This window comes from Monodon monoceros, unplaced genomic scaffold, assembly GCF_005190385.1.
Source record: "Monodon monoceros isolate NGI ecotype Baffin Bay Population unplaced genomic scaffold, NGI_Narwhal_1 Super_Scaffold_4, whole genome shotgun sequence".
Lineage (NCBI taxonomy): Eukaryota > Metazoa > Chordata > Mammalia > Artiodactyla > Monodontidae > Monodon > Monodon monoceros.
Window position 1 is genome coordinate 47403357 of NW_021703781.1, and position 23176 is coordinate 47426532.

A 23176-nucleotide genomic window follows, 5' to 3' on the forward strand; every position below is an offset into this window, starting at 1 on the left:
AATGCTCCCAAATTGTACAACCATATGATTGAAGTTTTTCAAGGCCCATTAGAGATGATGTATCCCAAGTCTAAAGCATTTTTATAGATGGGCAGATCAGGGCTCGTGAAGTGACTTGCCAAGGGTCTTAATGTTTGCTGGTGATTTCTTTTTCCTTTTTTAAAAAAGGAAGATCTTTTATCCCAGAACTTTTTAAAAATTGTGATAAAATAAACATAACACAAATTTTACCATTTAACCATTTTTAAGTGTACAGTTCTGTGGCATTAAGTACATTCATATTGTTGTACTGCCATCACCACCATCAAGCTCCAGAACTTTTTCATCTTCCCGAACAGAAACTCTGTACCCATTAAACAATAACTTTTCGTTCCCATCGCTGCCCCCCGCCAGCCCCAAGCCCCTGGCAACTCCCATTCTGTTTTCTGTTTCTATGAATTTGACTACTCTAAGTACCTCCTATAAGTGGAAAAATACGATATTCATCCTTTGTGACTAGCTTATCCATAACTTTTTAATTGAAGGAACTATGCTTTACGGAAACAGGAAGATCCTAGCCTTCTCCCTGACTGACTCACCACTTGTCTTGGACCAGGGTAAGCTGATCAACTTCTCTTAGTATCCGAGACTATACCCAGGTCACTCAGTTGAAGTTTTAAATGTTCATAAAACTCTACACTGCTGTGTACATCCTATTTCTTGATTTCATCTTGATGAGTAATTTAAGCCATGATTTTCATATTTTACACACTTACCACTTAGAGAGTAATCTTTTAAAATTCTTAGAGGAGGAGGAAGGGTACCTGGCAGGAAAAGTTAGGTGACTGTTACCTCCATGTACATCCTAAAAGCAGATAAATTGTATGAAGGCATTTGTTCTAAGTATTTGTTTCTCATCAGGCCTTAAATTATGTCCTGTGTTTTCATTGTTTTGTCTAGGTATGAAACTCTTAAAATTAACTCAGCAAGCATTTGTTAGCTTCCTATGTACAAAGTGCATTACTTATAGTGTCTCATATAATCCTCATAAAAATTCCTCTGAGGTATGTACTTTTAATTATATCCATTTAAGCAGTGAGAAAACTGAGGCAGGAAACAGTTCTTTGCCCTAGAACACAGAGTAGTACGAGATTGTACCAGAATTTGAACATGGGCAGTTGGCTGCGAAGTCAGAATTCGTTTATTTGCTTATACATTCCTTCATTCAACACATATTTAATGAGAGCCTATTATGTTTTAGACTTACTTTGGCCACGCCGTGCGGCCTGTGGGATCTTAACTCCGACCAGGGATCGAACCCACGTCCCCTGCAGTGGAAGTGCAGACCACCAGGGAAGTCCCATATTATGTTCTAGACTTGATTCAAGGGATACAGCAGTAATGATAAAGTCCTGGCCCTCATGGGGTGTATGCTCTGTTAACTGTTTCCTATACAGCCATCTTGTATTCTCATTCATCATCTAATCCAAGACGCTTTGATACTGGTGGTTTTTTCAGCTTCTCTTCAAGAAGGTATCAAGGGCTTCCCTGGTGGCGCAGTGGTTGAGAGTCCGCCTGCCAATGCAGGGGACACGGGTTTCTGCCCCGGTCTGGGAGGATCCCACATGCCGCGGAGCGGCTGGGCCCGTGAGCCATGGCCCCTGAGCCTGCGCGTCCGGAGCCTGTGCTCCACAACGGGAGAGGCCACAACAGTGAGAGGCCCGCGTACCGAAAAAAAAAAAGAAGGTATCAAAAGAAGGTTTGATAACTGGCAGTTTTTCCAGTCATCTGGGAGAACCCCTTTCAACAGACAGAAATGAAGGAACCGTTGAGGACAAATACTGTTTCTCTCTTCTTGAACCATCAAGAAGCTTCTGAGACTATTATAGGGTTTGTCATCCTGCAGGTCGAGAATTAAGAATGCCTATCTAACACTATAGCTAATCCCTCCCTCCCCACCACTGCTTTAATTTAAGCCAGTTTTCTCGTAGCTTTTCTGCAAACCCGGACGAAACTTGTTCAGTATCTTAGTCATTAAGTCTTTGAGTAGTTGAAGACAGTGTGAAGACACTAACTCGCCTTTTGTTTTCAGAAGGTCCTTTTTTGTTTTTGTTTTTAGTCCAAGATGGAACTGTGAAGCACAAGAGAGAAGATTGCCTTTGGTGGTTTGGCATCCTCCTCTTTTCAGATCTGCTTTCCTTCCTCCTGATGGCTCCCCAGCCTCCCAGCCAACAAAGTGTTACAGTTAATACCCTGCTAAAGTGTTAACTCATAACTAGAGCCTCATGTCCTTCCTGTCTGTTCTCCCTGCCTATGGACTAAGAATCCTACTAATTCTTATTAGCTGAGAACAGGTAGCTGGAGATGGCTCATAAGGGCTTAATTATGACCCTGCCTGGAGAATTTGCATTTTAATGGAAAACACTTTTGCTACCCCTTCATTCAAGGGGAGTGAACAAAGATTTAACATACCACTTCTACAATGTTGAACTAACCCAAATTATTAAGCATTTTTGTGGAACTAGTTTTCTTTGTACAACTTTGAATTGCTCAGTGAATTATTTAGGTTTCCCCATCTTTTTAGTAAAAATCGAGTGTGATGAGTATTGAGCTCAGTGCTTTCTGACCATTGCATGCCTTACTTTGTGCTGTGTTCTGGTTCCACTGCCCTGCCAGGAGTGTCTCTCTCACTCATTCTACAAACATTCTTGGGTATATCTTACTATGAGGGCCTCTGTTGGGTGGGACAGGATTACTAGGTACTATTCTACTGCTGGTGGTCCACAGAATTCCTACTTATACTTTATATTTTTGCAGTCCTTTATCATTTACAACTTATAAAAAAATTTCTCACTTATCTCATGTAATCTTGTATATGCTCATTATAACAATGCACAAGTATAAAAGAAAATCTTCCCTGTAGGCCAGTGATTAAGGTAATATTAGTCTCAATTTTCACAGGAAGAAAATGGAGCCAAGGGAAGTTAAGGGACTTGCTCTTACTAAAAACGAGGTTCGGGCTTCCCTGGTGGCGCAGTGGTTGAGATTCCCCCTGCCGATGCAGGGGACACGGGTTCGTGCCCCCGTCCGGGAAGATCCCACATGTCGCGGAGCGGCTGGGCCCGTGAGCCATGGCCGCTGAGCCTGCGCGTCCGGAGCCTGTGCTGTGCAACGGGAGAGGCCACAATAGTGAGAGGCCCCGCATACCGCAAAAAAAAAAAACAAAAACGAGGTTCTCTTGACTCTGGGTACAGTGTCCTTTCTTCTAAACCACAGCTACCTGTAAAGTTAGGACTTTTTCAATTCGTGTGCCTGCTTTTCTCTGATAGTTGAATGTCGATGTCACTAAGTTTCTATATTGCACTTGCCCCAATTGAATTTCGTATCTTTTTTTTTTTGATAGAACATTTTTTTCCTAATTTTTCTATAGTCACTTCTAACTTAGAATCATCTACATTCAGATTTGATGGAATATTCTAAGTTTCTGCATTTGTGCATTTATGATCTTCAGGGATTTAATCTGACCTCTCAAAATAACTGTTGTGGCTCTGTGCTGATGTTTTAAACTATGGTAGCCCTGATGGAGTAAATCCAGTCTTTCCTTATAGTCTGTGCCTATTTTAGTTCCATTCTCTGTTCTTCCAGTATAAGTGGAACTTGCCCCAGACAACTGTTGACATCACAGTGAGGAAAATACAGCTAGTTTTTTCTGCCTCTCAAGGGAGAAAAGAAAACTTGGTTGGTTTGTCCCTTTAGCGTAATGTATCTAAAGCACTTTAAAATACTTATTAAGCTAGTTGCACAGTCTTTAGCAGACCAATCTTGTCTCTATTCCTAATGCTGTTTATCTGTTCTCACTTTTAGTGTTTTGACTTACTTCTCATTTTTTCTCTGGCTTTCTCATTTATTTTTCATATCCATAGCTTTTGGTATTTTGCCTTGCTGTCTTTGTAACTGGCAGAATCTTAAGCATGCAGGGCTAGTTTCTTGACCACCCATAGGACTTCTTTCAACTGGAGTTTTTGTCATTTGATTCTCTTTCATTTGACACTTTTTTAATAAATTTGGTGTACTGCTCCATAATTGTTTCTTGTGGGTAAGTCTCTACTCCCTGGTGTGATTTTAATTAGTAGTCCTGGAGGGCAGGGATTAACGTATCCTTTGTAAGGATCCCTCCAAGAAGAAATCCCCCCCAAAGTACACAGAATGTCTTAGTGTGTGTGCAGTTATTCAGTTTTTCAGTCAATATTTATTTGAATGATTACTGTTTGCCATCCACTCTGCTAGGCATGCACAGTCAAGTGATGGATTCACTGGGCTTATGTGCTAGCAGTTGGTTCAGACAAGTTAACCAGGTAATACAAGACAGTGTAATGTGGGACTTGAGAACATAAGGATGAGTTGGCTCTCTCTCTCTCTCTCTCTCTCTCTCTCTCTCTCTCTCTCTGTGTGTGTGTGTGTGTATATATATATATAGTATATGTACATCAAGGAGGTGCCTCATCTACTTTGAGGTTTCTGAGAATGTGGCCTTTGAGATCATCAGATACCCAAAGAATAAATAAGGGTTGGGCAGATTTAGCAAGGGTGGGGAGGGGATTGGGATAGAATTGGGACAGGATGCTCATTTGAAAGAACAGCCACCCCTAGCGCTAGAGGGTAAAAAGGTTCATTATGACTGCAGCATGGAGTTCAATGGGGAGGCTGTAGAAGTGACAGGGATATGGGGTGGGCTTATTAAGTATTTGGGCTTTATCTTAAGAACAAGGGTTTTTTTAAGTCAGGGAGCAGCATGATCAAATTTTCAGTTAGAAAGCGTCCTCTCCTCTGGCTGTGCTGTGGAGAGTGGTTTGGCAGAGAAGAGCTGTAGGGAGACAGTCTAAGAGTTCGTTGAAGTAATGCGGGCGGGTAGAAATGATGGTGATCTGAACCAGGGTAGGTTAAGTTAAAGGATTCAAGAGACATTTAGCAGAGACAGTCCTTGAGAATTATTGATTACAAGGGAGGGTTATGTTAAGAGAAAAAGACACATGGTCAAGGGTGATCGGAAGTCCTTCAGTTCTCTGTTCCTTCCCATTCCTCCATCATTGATTTTAGGCAGTCATAGATTTTGAGCTGTAATATCCATGGCCATAAAATAAATACATTCAGGCCCAGTAGGACACTTTAAATTTTAATATTTTCTAAAATCTCTGTAGGATGACTTTTAGATTACAGAGGGTAGTTTTATGTTAGAGATAGTCTATGTTAAAAGCTTAAATAGCATACTTAGGTATATAAAATAATTGACAGTCATGGAAAAGTCATTTAATATTTCAGGGAAATGTAAAGATGTAACTCTTTTAAAATGTTATGCTATTAAACATCTGTTCATCGATGATGTATTTATTAGGCAAGGAAGGAATGTGAACTTTTCAGTACAGAATTACCCATCCATGGCCCAGCCTTAACTGAAATAAAACTCTAGACATAAAGTATAAAGTAATGAAAACATTTGTTAGGTACGCAGATAGCTCCAAGTAGTTCCAAGGGTTGTCAAGAGCCAATTGTGGTTTCCTGGAAGAATCTGGATCAATGATCAAATGAAACAAGCTATCACTGTGGGATTTTGCTGCTTTGATGGGAAATCACCACTGGCCAGTTCACTGCTAAGTACTCTGTAGTCACCATTTCCCTCCCTCCCTTCACTTATTCTTCCCTCCCTTTGTTCCTTTATTTCCTTGTAAGTTAATCTTTTTCTTACCTAACCCCTCTTAACTTCTTGGGTTTGAGAAGTTCTCTTACGACGTGTAAATAATATGGAACTGGTACCTTTGTTTTGGTCTTGGCTTTACCAAAATGAGCTCTGTGATTATGAATTTGTCACTTCTCAGGATCTTGGTTTCTACATCTGTAAAATGAGACAGCTCAAGTAGATTAGTGATAAGGGGACTCTCAGCTATGATCTTTTACCTGCCTTTTCTCTTTCCTGGTCCTGTGTATCTAGTTGCTCCCAGGCCTTTGTTTACTTGAGGGTCCCGCTGGTTTTTGAGATTTGTTATCAAAGCCACCCCCTCATACTGAGGCTTCTATGGTTTGTTCCAGTCCCCACAGTCAGAACCAAGGGACTAAGGGGTGAGTTACTGGAAAGTAGAAAGCAGTCGCAAGGGAGGAGATGCCACACAGCAGCTAAAAGTCCTATGTTTAAATCCTCAGAACTTACACGAGTCAGGAAACTGGCCCCTTCTTAACATTCCCTCTCACCATTTTTTTTGTTATTTTTTTAACCAGACACATGTTTGAGGTTTTGTTTTTTCTTTTTTGTGTGTGCGCATTTTTTTTCTTGGAATGGGCAAGGTGGGGTGGTAGCTGAAGAGGGGAAAGGAGAAACTACTGAACACTTTACTACAAACCATGCTGCCTCAGGACACGAAGCACAGATTTTCTTACAAAGGCTGTCATTCTCTCCCTGCTTCCAGGTCCACCATTTGCAGTTTCATTATGGCAACCCCACCTCCATGTCTATCTTCAGGCACTGCTCTGTAGCATATTTCTTAACCATCCCTCCATTACTAATGTAAGTCCTCCTAATATCCATCTCAAGCTCATCTCCTCAGGGAATGCTGATTAACCCCACTTAGTGTTGATCACCAATAACACTTAAGCCCCCTGGACTTCATTAAGTGTTATTCTTTAAAAATACATTTAAAATAGCTTCAGATGCAAATTAGGAAAATAAGTCATAATGTATATGTTGTAGTTTATACAGTGAAATCTTCCATTACATATTTTATTTTTTTAATATCTATTTTATTTATTTATTTGGTTGTGCCAGGTCTTAGATGCGGCAGGTGGGTTTCTTAGTTGCGGCATGCATGTGGGATCTAGTTCCCTGACCGGGGATCGAACCCAGGCCCCCTGCGTTGGGATCGCGGAGTCTTAACCACTGCGCCACAAGGGAAGTCCCCCATTACATATTTTAAATATACTAGAAATAGGGTGACTTTTCACATATTGATATGTTTAGTTAGTTTCCAAGATGAAAGATCTGGAGAGGAATCCTGCAACTATAAAGTCATTTTATCGGACTTGTTTTCTTTGCTCCTTGTGATTGCCAGGACTTGCTGAAGTTGGTCCCAGCTTGGAAATTGGCATGTATACTTTTGCACAATGGTTCTTATAAGGACTATGAAAATGTGGTCATTGAAAACTGTTTCAGAAAATGTATTGCTCCTGCTATGATGTTAAAAATGGTAATTTTTAAAGGTTATGTCCACTCTACCTAAGTTTAATTATACATTGGATGATTTTTAAAGCTGTCTTGTCTACTTCTTGGTGTATTTTAAATTTGAAATGGATCTTTGAACACTTGCACCCTGCTAGACCAGTGGTCACTGGGTTCCTTGGTTTGCCACTAGAGCCACCTCCACTCTGGTATTACTAAGGTGACTCATGTCGTTTGGAGGTAAGGCAAATACTTTGCACTAATTTCCCCCCATCCCTTCTCCATTACTGTCAGCTCCCTAGCCATCACTGCCCTCACTTCTCCAGAGGCAAAGATGATGTAATTGCAGCACCTTTTCCTCTTTCTAACACACAAGATTGAAAGTTGCCCTTGGCAGATACCCTTTGGGATGTTCTTTTGAACTTTTGTTTACTGGTGTACACCATGCTGATTCGCCTGCTATTTTAGGATTACTGGATTGCAGTCTTCTAAGCAACAAAGAACCAAGTCTAATTTATGTTTAGCAAAATACTGGTTGTAGTAGAAATTTGTAAGTTTGTGGAATGCAGTATATTAGGATTGAATGACTTTGAGGAATCCTTTAATGTATGCTTTTGAATAAATTTTTTGCGCTTGTAGTTCTTAAAGTCCACTAGAAAGAGAACTGGGGTGGGTTGGTTGGTTGGTTTTGAACCTTGCAAGCAGTAAGAACTCTTCACCTTTCCACAAACACCCCCCACCCCCATCGTTCTCCCTTGCTTCCAGTTGTCGTTGATCCTGATCTCCAGACACCCCGCCCAGTAACAAGTTCCTTAGTGGTTCTTAAATAGGGTGCAAATCAAGCGGCCTTCGTCCCCACCGCGGCCCACGTGGGGCTAGTTTGGGGAAGACGCAGCTGAGTAGACAATTTCGCAGGGTGACTCATTCTCAGCACCGACCATCGCTTGTAAACCCGCCAGGGAAAATATGCCAGACATTGTTATGATGAAAACAACTGGGAGGGGTCGGTGGTGAGGAGAAGAAGAACTGAGATAAAATTTGGTCAAATCTACCGTCGCCCTGGAAGCCGGGCGGCGAGGCGGCCGGGGTGGCCGGGGTACCTGCGAGGAGCTCGGGCGGGCGGGCGTGGCCTGCGGGCGTGGCGGCGGGGGGCGTGGAGGGGGCGGGGCCGGCCGGCGGCGCCGGCGGTTGGAAGGGGGTGGAGTTGCCCTTGGAGGCGGCACCGGCCCTGGGCCCGAGGCCCGCCGCGCCCTATCGGGCCCGAGTCGAGTGGCCCCGCGGAGCCGGCGCGCTCCCGCCTGCAGGGGGAGGGCGGACGGGGCGCGGGGACCGGCCAGGCCGCGGCAGGCGCTGTTTCTCTTTCACTTTCCTTCCCTCTGAGGCCGGCGCGCTGGCGGCGAGGAGCGGTGGTGGCGGCAGCCGCGGGGTAGGTACACGGCTGGCTGGAGAGCGGCCGAAGGGCCGGAACTCGGCCGCCCCTGCGCTCCCCGCCCAAGTTTGCGCCGGGAGCCGGAGCGGCACCTCCAAGCACCTGCCGCGGCAGGCCCCGCCTGGAGCCGGGAGAGCTCTTCGGGGGGCGGGGACGGGGGTGGCCTGCCGGGGTCTGGGGGCTTTGAGGTCGCGCCTTACGGTCGGGGGCAGAGAGGGCGGCGGGCGCACGGCCCTGGGAGAGGCGGCGCGTCCTCCCAGGCGCAGCCCCGGCCCGGCCCGAGCGCCGCGTCCGCCGGGCCCTGGCCCGCGCACCTGCCAGGCGGGCGGGGAGGCTTGTGCTGGGACCGCCTAGGGCAGTGCTACCGGGTCCTGCCGGAGGACGAGGAAAAGTTCCCTCCTGCCCCCGCCCCGTCACTGCAAGTACTTGCTTCCTTTAACCTTCTTGGTGACAGGGCTCTATGGCTTAAGATCATAATCCCACCCCGCGTCGGGACTGTGCAAGTCCGGTTTCAGAGGACTTTGTCTGACTTTGGAGCTTCGTAGCAAACCTGTGAGAAAGGCAGGGCCGTTAATCCCAGTATATAGAGGAGGAGGCCGAGATCCAGGCACGGATAATAAGTGCCTTGCTGCAGGTCATACAGGGGCTCAGGACCAGAACCCAGACCCCCTGTCTGATAATTACGCCCTCTTTCTGTTACACCCTCGACACGATTTCCTGAGCGGATAGGATGATTACTTGCAGAACCTATTCCGTGCGTATTCTCAGTGGCGATGTGTCTGTCGATGCAAGATGGAACGATACCCTTTACCTCTCCGGCTGCTTTATATTTAACTTATGAGTTAATAGCTGAGTTAGAAAAGTTTTTGTTTATAGAATTAACTTGGGAAATCCACACCTTTTTTTCATGTTGTGTCCTCTAAGAGGACACGTTTGTTGTAAGAAACCTTTAAAACTTTTTAAAGTAACCATATGGACAAGCCATGCTAGACGTTTCTGGAAAAAAAAAAGTTTAAAAATTAATGACATTCAGTTTTTACAGTGTGCTAGCTATATGTATGTTGTCTCATTTAATCGTCACAACTGTAGGAGGCTGGCATTCTTGTTTTCATTTTACAGTTTAAAAAACCGTAAGACTTAGAGACGATAAGTAACATTGCCCAGGTTATACATTTACTAAATGTGACTGGTGTCTGTTTAAGATTTGCAGTCTAATAGAGGAGATTAAGAATGAATGTAACTGTAAATAAAAATAGAAGGAAAACGTAACAGAGAAATAAGGGTTAAAAAAAAACCGGGGAGATTACACTGAGGATAGCTTTGGAAAAGGGTTTGAAGAATAGGTAGGCTCTGGATAGGGGAGCAGAAGAGCTCTTTGGATGGAGGGCATAGGACCTGCAGAATGGACTATGGAAAGAGCCATCCTTTCAGTTTTCCTGAGCTTTGAATGATATGTTAAGGTCAGCCTGTGGAGGGTCTTATACGACAAGCTGAGAAATTTAAAGGTTTCTCTGTTACAGAGTAAAGAGGAGACACTGACATTCTTTGAGAAGAGAATCCAAATGTGATAGAATAAACTTGGTAGAACATAAGTTGGGCTGCAGGTGGAGAGGTAATATTTGAGTAGGATGGCTGTGGAAGGAATGGAAAAGGACATCCATTTGATTTGATTACCGACTAGGTGTGGAGTACAGAATGGAAATAGGGAGCATCTTGATAGGGAGGATAATGGCTTCAATTTTGAATCTTTTAGCTTGTGTTGGCGGGAACTCCTAATAGAGCAGTCAAGCAGGTAGTTAAAATGCATTACTCAAGAGGTAAAGGTATCAAAACCAGAGTTAATAGCCTCAGGTGTCATTTGTATAGATGTGATAGTTGAGGCCTCAGGATTGGATGAATTTATTATTCTGACTTAATCATAGCAGGTTTACAAATTAATGTTACAGTGAGGGAAATGTTCTATTCACCTGTTCACCCAGTTTGGAACATGTAATACTTGTTGCTAATACGTTGGTGTTAATACAGTACGGGTAATTTGACACCTTTTTCTCTCGTCTTTTTAAAATCACTGTGGAAGAAGATATGGGAAAGCAGAACCACCAAAAGGAGTGATGACCAGTGATCTCATGAGAAGTCTGGATGTTAGTTCTCATGCCTCAGGACATCCAGTTGGGAACTCCACACCAGCTCCTGGGATCAGACTTTCATTCACTTAATACCCCTGTTTGCCTGAACTACTAGAGCCAGTCCTAGCTAACCACGAATGGCTACCCAGAGGAAACACTTGGTGAAAGATTTCAATCCTTACATCACTTGCTATATCTGTAAAGGGTATCTGATCAAGCCAACTACAGTGACGGAATGCCTCCATACCTGTAAGTATTCTTTATTTTGTCATCTACCTATCAGAAGTTTTGGGTTACACTTCTTCTTTTAAAACTGCCACATTTTGGGGGTTTTCCTCTAGATTTTAACTTTTAAAACAATGAGTATTCTAAGAATTAACTTTGAATTTATTTTCAGAATTGAATTTCTCACTGGGATACCAGTGGTATGAATTTTTTCTTGTTTCTTTTTTAAATTGTTATAGTTCACTTTTATCTGATTTTAAAATGTTCTGAAAATCATAAGCAGTTATTGGTTAAACTATTAACAGTTTTTTTTTACGTGAACTACTTCAGGTTTTCGCGTTTTAAAAATTTTATTGAAAGAATTAATATGCTCAGAGATTTTTTTAGGATATGCATACTTTAATTCATTGTGGGTTTTTTACAATCACTTTATTGAGGTATGGTTGACATAAAAAAGCTGTACGTGTTTAATGTGTTTAACTTGATGAGTTTAGAGATAAGTATATACACATGAAACCATCACCCACATCAATGCCATAAACCTTATCCATCACCTCCAAAAGTTTTCTCTCACCCTCGTTTATTACTATTGTGATAAGAACACAATGTAAAATCTACCCTCCTAGCAAATTTTTAAGTGTACAACACAGTATCGTTAACCGTGGGCACTATGCTGTACAGTAGATCTCTAGGATTTATTCATCTTGTATAACTGAAACTGTACCCTTTGACCAATAACCAACAGCCTCAGCGTCCCCTGGGAACTCGTTAGAAATGCAGATTATCAGGCCTCCCCCCAGAATTACAGAAGCGCTCTGGGAGTAGGCCCAGACATCTGTGTTTAACAATCCCTCCAGGTGATTCTGAAGCACGCACAAGTTTGAGAATCACTGTTCTAATGAATGATCGTATGTGTGCAACTCCTGACAAGTTTCTTTTTCACCTGTACTGTCAGTAGAGAGACATTTTTATAGCCACTTAGGCCAGTATTTCACCTATTTTTTGTGTTTTTGCCAATATGAATTTATTTTCCTATTTCAATGAAGGTAATTCCAGTAAGTTCTAGTTTAATGCCTGTTATGTGCACCAAAGTAGATACTTTATATACTTGATTTCATTTTAGCTTTAAACAGTAACCTTGAAGCAGTTTGGAGGGGATGTGGGGAGACAGAGAGAGTATAGAGATTATCTTCACTTGTGGGTGTGGAAGCTTAAGAGCTAAGTCACTTACCCAGTCCCGCAGCTTATGAGTAGTAGACCTCTATTCAGCTCCAAAGCCCATGCTCTTTCTAAGATAACCTGGGACATTTTTTTAATCCCCCCTTCAGCTATTCTCCCTCTGCTTAACTTACATACTATTATACTGGTAGTTTTAAACAGGGTTGCAAAAAAAGAATCACCTGTTAGTTGTTAAAATGGCAGGTTTTATAAATATTTTACCACAAAAAAAAAGTCACCTAGGATGCTGTTTAAACATAAACTTTTTCACACCTCCACCTGGAGAGATTGGTGAGTGTTGTGATGAGGTCTGGACATGTGTATTTTGGCAAACCTCTCCAAGTGATGTTGATGTATACTTTTTGGAGGTATTACCGGGCCCATGCTGTTCAATTACCAGTTAACTATGAACTGTCTTGAAATGCTCACTTACTGTTGCACTGTATCATTATCTAACTTGAACAGTTATCAGTTAAACATCATCAAACAGATATTTATTGAATGCCTACCATGTGCCAGGCACTATTCTAGGCACAGAGAATAGCAGCAGTGAACAAGGTAGTCAAAAATCTCTGCTCTCAAGAAAGGGGAAAACCAATAATAAACATACGCCACGTTAGATTGTGTTAAATGCTATGAAGAACAAAGAAGGATTGTAGATAGGAGAGTTGGGGTCATTTTATATAGTGTGTCAGGGTTGGCCTCTTTGATATGATGACATTTGGACAGAAACCTGAAGGGATTGAACTCTGGATATATGGGAAGAGCATTCCGGGCAGAGGGAAAAGCAAGTACACGGCCTTGAGGTGGGAATGCCCTTGGCAAGTTTAAGGAACAGCTAATCAGTGAGAAGGCTATTGCTGCAGGTCAGCTGAAAGATTATGGGGCCTTCAGCCAGGGTAATGAGGTGTGAGATGGAGGCAGGGAAGAGTGATTGACTGTGGATGTATTTTGGAGGCAGAACCAGTAGGATGTGGCTACTCTAGAGTGGGGACTTTGTCTTATACTTTCCTGTTTCCCACTACACGAAGCATGGCACCTGGACATGGTCCACACTCTGTTTTGTTTTGCTTCTTCTGACATTAGTGCATTGTTTTTATAATTGCATTTGTCCAGCAAAACCTGCCAGTTCTGTTTGGCAGATGAGAAGAAAGCACAAATTCTCCAGTTTTTATCTATATAATACAGATTTTATATCTGTTCTTCTGAAAGAAAATTTTCTTTGGGACATAATGAAATCCCAGTTTAAATGTTATTTTTTTTAATATAAATTTATTTTATTTATTTACTTATTTTGGCTACGTTGGGTCTTCGTTGCTGCGCGCAGGCTTTCTCTAGATGCGGCAAGCAGGGGCTACTGTTCATTGTGGTGTGCGGGCTTCTCATTGCAGTGGCTTTTCATGTTGCGGAGCACGGGCTCTAGGCACGTGGGCTTCAGTAGTTGTGGCACACAGGCTCGGTAGTTGTGGCTCGCAGACTCCAGAGTGCAGGCTCAGTAGTTGGTGGCGCACGGGCTTAGTTGCTCCACGGCATGTGGGATCTTCCCGGACCAGGGCTTGAACACGTGTCCCCTGCATTGGCAGGTGGATTCTCAACCACTGCGCCACCACGGAATTTCCTAAATGTTACTTTTCTGAAGGAAAAACAAAAGATTCTAGAAGTATAAACAATAAGTTTATAAGCAAGGGTTATGTTTATGTTTGCAACAGCAATTTAATTAAGGTCTAAAGGGATAGGTGACCGTTTAATAGCTCTTGTCATTCTGGCCTGAAAAGTCCCTTGGCAGTCAGCAAGCCCCTTTACTGAGAGAGAATGAACATGGCAGAATTGTGATTAAAAGACACAAATATGACCTCTTTCAGCCACAGAGAACACAGAACAGTAGAGTAAATGATGGTGGAGTCAGGCACTCAACCCAGTGTCTTAGGAGACCTGAGGATTCTGTGGTGCTAAGCTTTATGCACTTTCTGGTCCTTGGATTTCTGTATATTTCTTGGTTCATATTCATACTGGGGCTTATAGGCAAAAACTATCCCACTTGCAAAATATCCCCCTATTTGTATTGATAAAATAAATAGTACTGTAAAGCATGTTCCTTAATCATTGGTTGGCTCTTTGATGTTACCTGGTTTTCTTAGGTATAAAGTGGGACAGATATATGTGATACAATGATTTGGGATCAGTATAGATCCCAAATAGAGAATATGGCCCAATAGAGAAGATGGCCAAATGGGACAGGAGGAAAGTGAGAAGTGTTAAGTGATAATGAGGTACCCCCAGATAGTTTCCATCTTGACTTTGGCATATAAAAATATCTTATTAAAATAACTTTGTACCTAAACTATAATTTTATGATACTATAAGTAAAGAATGGGTAAACAGTAGTTCTTATTATGGAAACTCATAATAAAAGAGAAAGATTTTGTTCTTACTATTCAAGTTTGAAATGTGTAAATGGAGCTTTATTATTGGTGAGCAAAAGCAGACTTTAGGACCAGTCCCTTCAGAACTCTGGTTCTATTCTGAAGGAATAGTAATCAAGTTAGGGAATGTATAAAATATCAATAAATTTGGAAGCTGGTAAGTGTGATGAAAATGAGGAAACAGAATGATGTAATAGCAGATATATGTCAGGATGTTGCAGCAGAATGAATGCCAGAGAAGGAACCAAAAAGAGTGTTTTCTGAAATTCCTAAAGCCATGGGCCCAAAGCCTTCTCAGGCAGGGACATACATGCTTGGGCCTGGCTGCAGTGGAGGTGCTTTGGGGTGGGAGGTGTAGGGATCATGAGTGGCTCTCCCTGCTTTGATATGGATAAACGGAGTTACTTTACTCTTTCAGATTACTCTGCACGTGCATCTCGACTCTTTCTCTCTCCTCAAATCAGTTTGTTGATCCCTGTTTTCCCATTAAGAAATTCGGGAGCTAACACTGCCTGGCTTCCCTGTGGATGTAGAAACAAGGGCCAAAATGACAGCAGACTGTCTGAGTGCAGCAGCCCTTGGTGTTCTTAGCACTCAGCTCTGTGGAAGACAGAGAAAGGGGCAAGGCAGTCAGAAGGAAGGGGGGGCAGAGACGGCAGCGCAGAATGTCCCACGCTTCTGACGAGGAGTCGCCAAAAAAAAAGGGCTTATAAAAGCCCCATCTTTAAGTAGGCTCATACCTCAACTACTAATACCAGCTCCCTTCAGCAGACCAAGGACGTTTGATAAAAAGATAATAAAACTTTAAAATGAGGTAAAATTTTAAAATACAGATGAGTTTTCCCTTTAAATGATCACTTAATGCTAGATGAACTAAATCCACATGTCTATGAGGTAATTTTTACAACCTAACAAACCTAAGGAAATAAATTTGTTCACACAAATAATTATTGAATTCTCTAAAATAAAGAATTAGATGTCAGGCACTTTGCTAGCCTGTGGAGTAGCGTGGTAAATAAGATAAATTTGGAACTTAAACTCTGCTAAGCAAAACTCATAAGCCAAGAAGAAATTTCTACAGGTGTATTTGGATCTATTTTTTTCTTTTCTATATGAACTCACCTCCTCTGAGACTTCCAACTGCCTATGCTGATGTCTCCCAAATCTTTATTCTAAGCATCAGAATCCCACTGGATGTCCACTTAGATGTCCTTGAAGCCTCCTGGAACTTAACATTACCTAAAAGTGAATGAATGGGATGCCAACATTCAGTTGTCCAAGCAAGAAATATGCTCCATGCTTGACTCTCTTTACCCTCACTAACAAAACAGGGGCAGAGTTCTGTCTGGTCTCTCTCTGTAATCTCTCTTGAATCTGTCCCTTCACTCTCATCCCCTGTGACCTTTCTCGCTCAGGCCCTCATTCCTTCTCACCAAAGTCCCTGCAGCCCACTTCTAAGCTGTGTCAGTGGTGATCATTTACAAGGGCTTACTGTCTTCATCGCTCAAGCTTCAGCCAACCCAAAATTTCCTAAAGGTACTCTACTGCCCTCAGGATAAATTAAAGCTACGCAGCTGTGACTGATTTCTGCCCTCTCCCTCCCCCCACCACCTGACACACACTGCACACACATGGTTCAGCTGCTTGCTCTGCTTGGAACGTCTCCTGTATGCCTGGCTAGCAGCCGCCCATCCTTTAAAGCTCATCTACTCCAACATATGCCACCTGTCTACTCCCATAGGCCGATTTAGCTTAAGTGTATCCTTAGTACCTGGTACTTGAGTGTTCAGTAAAAGCTTAAATGAATAAATAAATGGTCAATCAGTTGATTAGTTTATTGTGTGTTTTTCCTTTCCAAGATTCAAATGCAGTGAAAGGTACCTTGAAAGGCATGTAGATAGTGTGGGTTAGGAACTACGGATTTTGAAAACCTGTCTTCTGAAATATAGGTGGGAGCTTTGTGGGTCATGGGTAGGGAGAGGGAGAGACTCAGGATTGGGGAGTAGAGATCGGTGGTTCTAAATTAAGGGATGCTCTATCTCTTGCACCAGGGTCCTGAGGAATTTTTGAAGTTGCTTAGAGTGTATTTGGTGGTGGTTGTATAGGTTGTTGACTTAAAATGAAAGACTTTTCACTTAAACTAAGAACAAAGGAGCTTTGTTCCAGCAGCTAAAATGTGCAGAACACAGTGCATTGGTTCTTAACTCTTTTGTGGCTAGAGCCCTCTTTAAGAATCTGACGATTCTTTCCTCAGAAAAAAGGGAAGGTTATAGACATGGAATTCTGTGGTACAGGAAAAGAAAGCTTTCTTCTTTCTGCCTTTTTAGAAATTATGGTGGTAGTCCCTTAACAAAGATGAATTCTTTGGAAAAACATTGTTGTATTTAGTTTTCAATTTATGTAAAGAAGAAGGGTTAATTGATAATTAAATATAATTGATGTGACAGTTAAGGGACTTGGTAATTTTATGTAGTACTGTGTAAGAATGAAGGAATAATTTAATCATAAGATGGTAAAATTTTAAGTTCTACCATCATTTATTGTTTTTTGAACAAGTATCATAAATACACAAGTATTTAATTAAGGTACAGAGAACTCTTGATATGTTGATACTCAGTGTTTAAAAATCTTATGCCACATATACTTGCTGTTCAAAGTGCAGTCTCCACACCAGCAGCATCATCACCTGGGAGCTTGTTAGAAGTGCACATTCTCAGGCCTTACCACAGACCTACTGAATCCGGATATCTGGGGAGAGGGCCGGAAATTTGTGTAATAGCAAGCCCTTCAGGTGATTCTGTGATTCACTAAAGTCTGAGAAGCACGCTCTGGACCAGACATTAATAATAACCAGCACCTCTAGAAGTAGGCAGTTTGTACTTTTAATCATACAGTAATTGAAGTAAATGCTAATAAAATTAAGATAATGGCTGTTATTTATTGAATGTTATATTGGGGGTCATGGGCTTTATACATGCATTGCCTTATTTAATCTTCCCAAGAATCCTTATAGTTAGGTGGTGTTATTAAGTCAGTCAGCAAATGTTTATTAGCACCTACCTTGTGCCAGTCATTACTCTAGGCAGTGGGAAGACAGCAATAAACAATACAGATATAGTCTGTCCTCCTAAATTTATGTTTCAATAGAACAGACAGACAAAAAGCAAGTGAATGATGTAATTTTAGATTCTATGTATAACACATGCTATGAAGAAAAATAAGACAGAATAAGGTCTTGCTTGGAAGTTACCATCTGAGCAGAGAGCGTAAATAATAGGAAGGCGCAAGCTATGAAAAGTTTGAGGGAAGAATATTTCAGATTGGCATGCTAGTGTTTTCACAGAGACAAAACTCAGAAAGGTTAAGTAACACAGCTAATAAGTGCTAGAGCTAGGTTCCTATTCCTGTCTGACTCAGGTACCTCTTCGTAATAAATTGGGATATTTGCTAATTTTATTTTTTCTTCTTTCTGCTAGTCTACATTTTCTAAAATTTCTTTAAGCAGCATGTGAATTTTCAAAATATATATAGTAAGCCTCTTCTATGTTTTCATGACTGTATACCTGTCATTATGTACCCAGTCAGGATCTGAATTTATTAATAATTCTGAGTGATAGCCATTATAATGAAGAAGAGATATAAATTGAACTTTCCAAGAATGTATTCTTTATAAAATTTGATTTTTAGAGTCAAGACTTACTTGTTTTTAGAGTAATAATCAAAGGCCTAAATAGGAACTGTACTTAAACCTAAATAGAAACCGTACTGGAAACCGTACTTTCAGTAGGTGCAAATATAATGTTCTAGGGTTGTGGTAGAAATGAGGTCACTGGTATAACTGATGTTACATATTTCAAACAGTATTTTGGCAGAAACTAGTCATTCATGAAAATGATTATAGTGTTCATTTTGATGATTCTTTTTAAATAGGAAAGAATAATTATAGGCCTTAAACAATCTTGGTGTCATCTATTATTGGTAATAATGTTAAGAAGAATTATATCAGATATATGGTTCTTTTAGCTTTTGAAACTATGCATTAGGTAGTAAAGAATGTTTGAAAAGCTGAGCAAAGATTCATAGTGGACACTGAAAGACAAAACTAGGGGATAACAAATAAGTTGTCTTCTGTTTTGGTTTCTGAGAATAAATTATATCTAGGTCAGGATGAGTTGGAACTAATACCAGTGATGGATTGAGAGAAAAATATGTAACCTAAAAACCAAATGTATTCAGAGTTAGAAATTGTGGTCGGTGTACAGGTATGTTTAAGAGTCTAGCACAAAGGTTGAGTGTAAACATTATGAACAAGTAGAGTCCAACCAGTGTAGAGGAGGCAAAAGATAATTTCTGTTTGGGTACTTTGAAGATCTATCATATCTACTGGTGTTGTATAACATACTGGGTTTTGCCAGACTTGTGTGTATATATATATCAGAAATTCAGAAACCAGTGAACAAAGCTATATTCTCTCAGAATGCTCAACTGCTGACATTACTCGGTTAACAGAAAATGATTTTATTTTAGAAAATTATGTAGCTTATATTGAATTAACTCATTTTAATTGTCAAGAAAATTACTAGTGAATTCAGAATCTCTTCCCTTGCCTTAGTTGAGAATCTAGGCTGATTTCTGACTTGACTACAGTAGTACACCTGTAAGTCCTAAAATCGTGGCTCCTTCTGCTATTCCTAACCCTTGTGTCCTCATTTATTCCACAAATATTTACTGAGCACCTCCTCCTCCAGGTACTATTCTGGGCACCTGGGACACATCAGGCAACATAGTAGGCAGTAAGTCAGAGTGTATAAATGACGGTACGCTCTGGTGATAAATGCTACAGAAAAAGGGAAGGTCAGGCTGGGTACAGGGAATTGGGCAGTCAGTGAGAGGGTATGACCACTTAAAGTAAGCCTGTGCTCAGGGTAGGCATCATTAGGAAGGTGGCAGTTGAACAGATTTAAGAAGGTAAAGGAGTTGGCTGATCAGATACCTGATCCCAACCAGTTGGGAGTTGGACATATGAGTCTGGAGATGATCAGCATTTAGATCATATTTTATCAGTGAGAGCGCCAAGGGAGTGAGCATAGATGGAGAAGGGGTGATGGCCAAGGCTGAGCCCTGGGCGCTGAGGGGGAGGAGGCAGTGAGGTAGGAGGAAACAGAGTAGGTCCTGGGAGGCAAAGCAAACACATAGTGTCTAGGAGGAGGGACTGGCCGAGTCAGTTGTGTTTATAAGATGGGACTGAAAGGCCCAGGCTGAGCAGCACAGGCACCATGGATAATCTCGCTGAGCACTTTCAGTGGAGTGGTAAGGAGTGGAAGTCTGGGTGGGTGTGAGAGGATGGAAATGTTTTAATTTCATTGTTTTGATAATTGTACAATGATTATGTAAGTCTTTCACCTTAATGAAGGTAAAGAAGGGGTGAAAAAAGAATGGGAAGAGAGGTATTAGAGAGAGAGTATAGGTAGCTCTGAAATGGAGTGACAGCTGACAAGGGAAGTAGGGTCAACAGAAGTTTGATTCTTTTTTTTAAAGATGGGGAAATAATATGTTTGAATGTTGATGGGAATCTTCAGCAGATAGCAGAATACTGACACAGGCGAGAGAGAGAAGCAATGGAGCAATGTTCTCGGGTCGTTGGAAGGGGGTCTAGTGAACAGAGCAGAGATTGAAACGTGAAAGTTCTAGAAACAGGCAAGACCACAAAGTTTAGATGTTAGTGAGTGAGTAGGTATGGTGATATAAATTCTGTTTCCTTTTTTTTCCTTCTTTCCTTTTGTTTTCAGTAGAACAGGAAGTGAGGTCATCAGTGGAGAGTGGAGATGGGGGAGGATAAGTGAGGGCTTGAGGAGAGAGGAGAAAAGGTATGAAGTATTGGTGAAGAGCATATGGAATTAGGGCATTGAGGGTGACTGCCTGGCAGATGAAGGACCCATTTTTGAGGGTCATGGTCATGAACTTAAGGTGAGAGACCAATCAGCATGATGCATGTTTTTCTCCCACAATGTTCAGCTGTAATCTTGCAGAGCAGAGTAAGCAGAGAGTTGGATTTAGCCAGGGTTAATAGTTTAACTGAGCAAGTATGACAAAAGAAGAGAAGGGAAGACTAGTTGAAGTAGAGCAAAGCTATTTAGAGTCTGTGTGAGGAAGTGATTATTCTGATTGGTCATGGAATTGATGTTGATAAGGAGGGGAATGAGATCATTATTGCACCCACTGACCTACTAGAGTCTGCCCTCACCCTGGAGTCCCACTTGACTCCATAAGCCTGTCTGTGGAAGGCCCTCCTGGACTTCGTGGTCTCCTGACCTGCTTGGTCTCAGATTCCCCTAGTGTGCTGAAGCCCCAAGACTGTGTCCTGACCCTGTCCAGCAGGCTCTGCCTTGCTGCCTGTCCCTCTGTCCTGGCAAAAACAAGAATAAAGCATTCTCCTCAGTAGAAAGTAATGCTATCCTTAGTGTTCTCCATGAAATTGCAACTCATGTAGGCCTTTGAAAGAACTGTGCCACGTATAACATAAGATGTTCATTAATTCCTTATATGAGTAAAACCAGGAGATACTGTCTCATGGGAGCAAATTACAGCTATTCTGGAAAACTTTAGAAATAATGTCAGTTTCACATGTAAATATGTATCAAAAGCAGCAAACTGATGCCTCTTCTCTTTGCAGATGACCACAGTTTACTTATAAATTGTTAGTAGATAACAGGCACATTTTCCAAAGGTGAACTGTATCAAATGAGTGTTATTAAGAAGGGCACATAAAGATAGTGATGTGCTTAAGGAAGGAGGAAAAAATATGCTTCTATGTTGACAGATAAAACCAACACACTCAGGTGATTTTAACGAAGTCAGCCTTTGATCACTTTTAATAAACAGAGCATTACTAATGAATGACATGACCAAGGACATGAGAGAAAAGACTGTTACTGTTTTATTATCAGTGATAGCAGAATTGGTGCTCAAGAAGAGAAATTTCCGTAGATCACTGTGTCATTAAAAGCTGGGCAGTTAGCTTTCTATGAGAGATGTGGGCGGACCATACATCCAAGATAGCAACAACAGATGGGCTTTGTACCTGTTGTGAAGAACCCGCTCCCCTCAAGAACTTGAAAATAAAAAAATAGGATAGCCTTTTAATAGTTAAACTGTGGAATCCATATAAAATGGTGCTTCAGAGCAGGTATATGCAAAGTGATCCGGAAGAAACACAACAGGGTTTCTCCTAGACCAGTGGGACTGTGGTAGAATTGTATTAAACATGTAAAGTTGAGGAAGGAGCGTATAATGTGAAAGTGTTGGTCAATCTTGGACCCTCAACCCCAGAAAAAGAAGTATCATACATGCAAAGATAGGCAGTTCCCATTCAGGTGAAGCAGTGTGCCATAAATATCATACTTGAGTTGCAAGACTATCTCTAGGGTGAACATGGCTGCAGAGGGTTAATACCAGTACATGATAGATATTTCAGGTTCCATTAGCAAGGTCATCTGTTATTTAAGATAGATGCGTCAAACTAATTGTGGTCTGATGCCATTCAATATTTGGTTACTGATTTTGATGCGTATGATTTTATGCTCATCCAGCGATCCAACTTACAGTGATATATTTATTTTTTTATATATATTATTTTTATATTTATTTTTTATATTTATATTTATTAAATATAGGTTACCACTTGTTTACACATTTTACATGTATTATCTCATTTAATCCTCCTAAGAACCCTGTGAGGTAGATACCCTTGTTATCTCCCTGTACAGAGAAGCACACAAAGTAATTTGCCTAATGGCAGAACCTGGGATTCAGATCCAGCTGTCTGCCTCAAGATTATCTTTTATCTAGAACAACTGTGCCATACTGCCTGGGCTTCTCATGTAAGTCTGCATTATATAGAGAGAACACATTAATCGCATATTCTTTTGATTATGTTTTGTCCTGTGTCAGTGATTCCCTAATGGTGAATGAGAAAGTGGCTTCTGGTTAGGATTTGGCAGAGGGCCAAATCCTGGAATGGGGCAGCCTCACTGAGGCACTAGCCAGTAAGGATTTTGTGGCTGGGTTTTCCCAGTTGTCTTCTGGCTGCTTCAGTGAGAGCTTTGTACAGTTAGAGTCCTGGTGCTAATCTCCCAGAGATTTTGATTTAATTGGTCTGGGATGGGGACCATGAATCCGTTCTTTTAAAAAATCTCCTTGGTGATTGTGGTGCCCATCTCAATTTGAAAACCACTGCTTTAGATGACACAATGACTCTTTCCCTGCTAATCTGTATAACAACCTAGTTCAAATCTAAGACATGGTAAAAGGAACAATTTCACTTAGTAAGCTTTGGGCAGAAGTTTAATGATGGTTGTGATGAGCTAAATATAAAGATCAGTTAAAAATATGAAATCCTGGTGCTCGGGACCAAATGGTATTAATTTTAAGATGTGTTGCATAGTGGTTTGGATTTTAGGCCTTGAGCTGCACATCCAGCCTGGGTTGGGTGCCATGTCTGCTACACAGCTGGGCAGATGTGGGCAGCCTGCTCAGGCTCTCCGGTATCGCATTCCTCCTTTGCCAGAGGAGG

The 23176-nt window shown here is 41.5% G+C and overlaps 1 protein-coding gene across 5 annotated transcripts in view; it reads left to right on the forward strand.

Annotated features, from left to right (window-relative positions):
• The window catches only part of PCGF5 (polycomb group ring finger 5), a 115765-nt gene that overhangs the window by 42033 nt on the left and 50556 nt on the right, over window positions 1-23176 (forward strand). For 2 of the 5 annotated variants that reach the window (XM_029244705.1, XM_029244709.1), the window contains exons 1-2: window positions 8377-8609; window positions 10693-10987. In XM_029244705.1, the coding sequence (XP_029100538.1) occupies window positions 10876-10987 (112 nt within the window). In that variant the 5' untranslated portion in view covers window positions 8377-8609; window positions 10693-10875. Of the gene's footprint in view, window positions 1-524; window positions 597-8376; window positions 8610-10692; window positions 10988-23176 lie in introns of those variants that run through there. The other 3 variants (XM_029244706.1, XM_029244708.1, XM_029244707.1) reach the window with 2 other exon arrangements.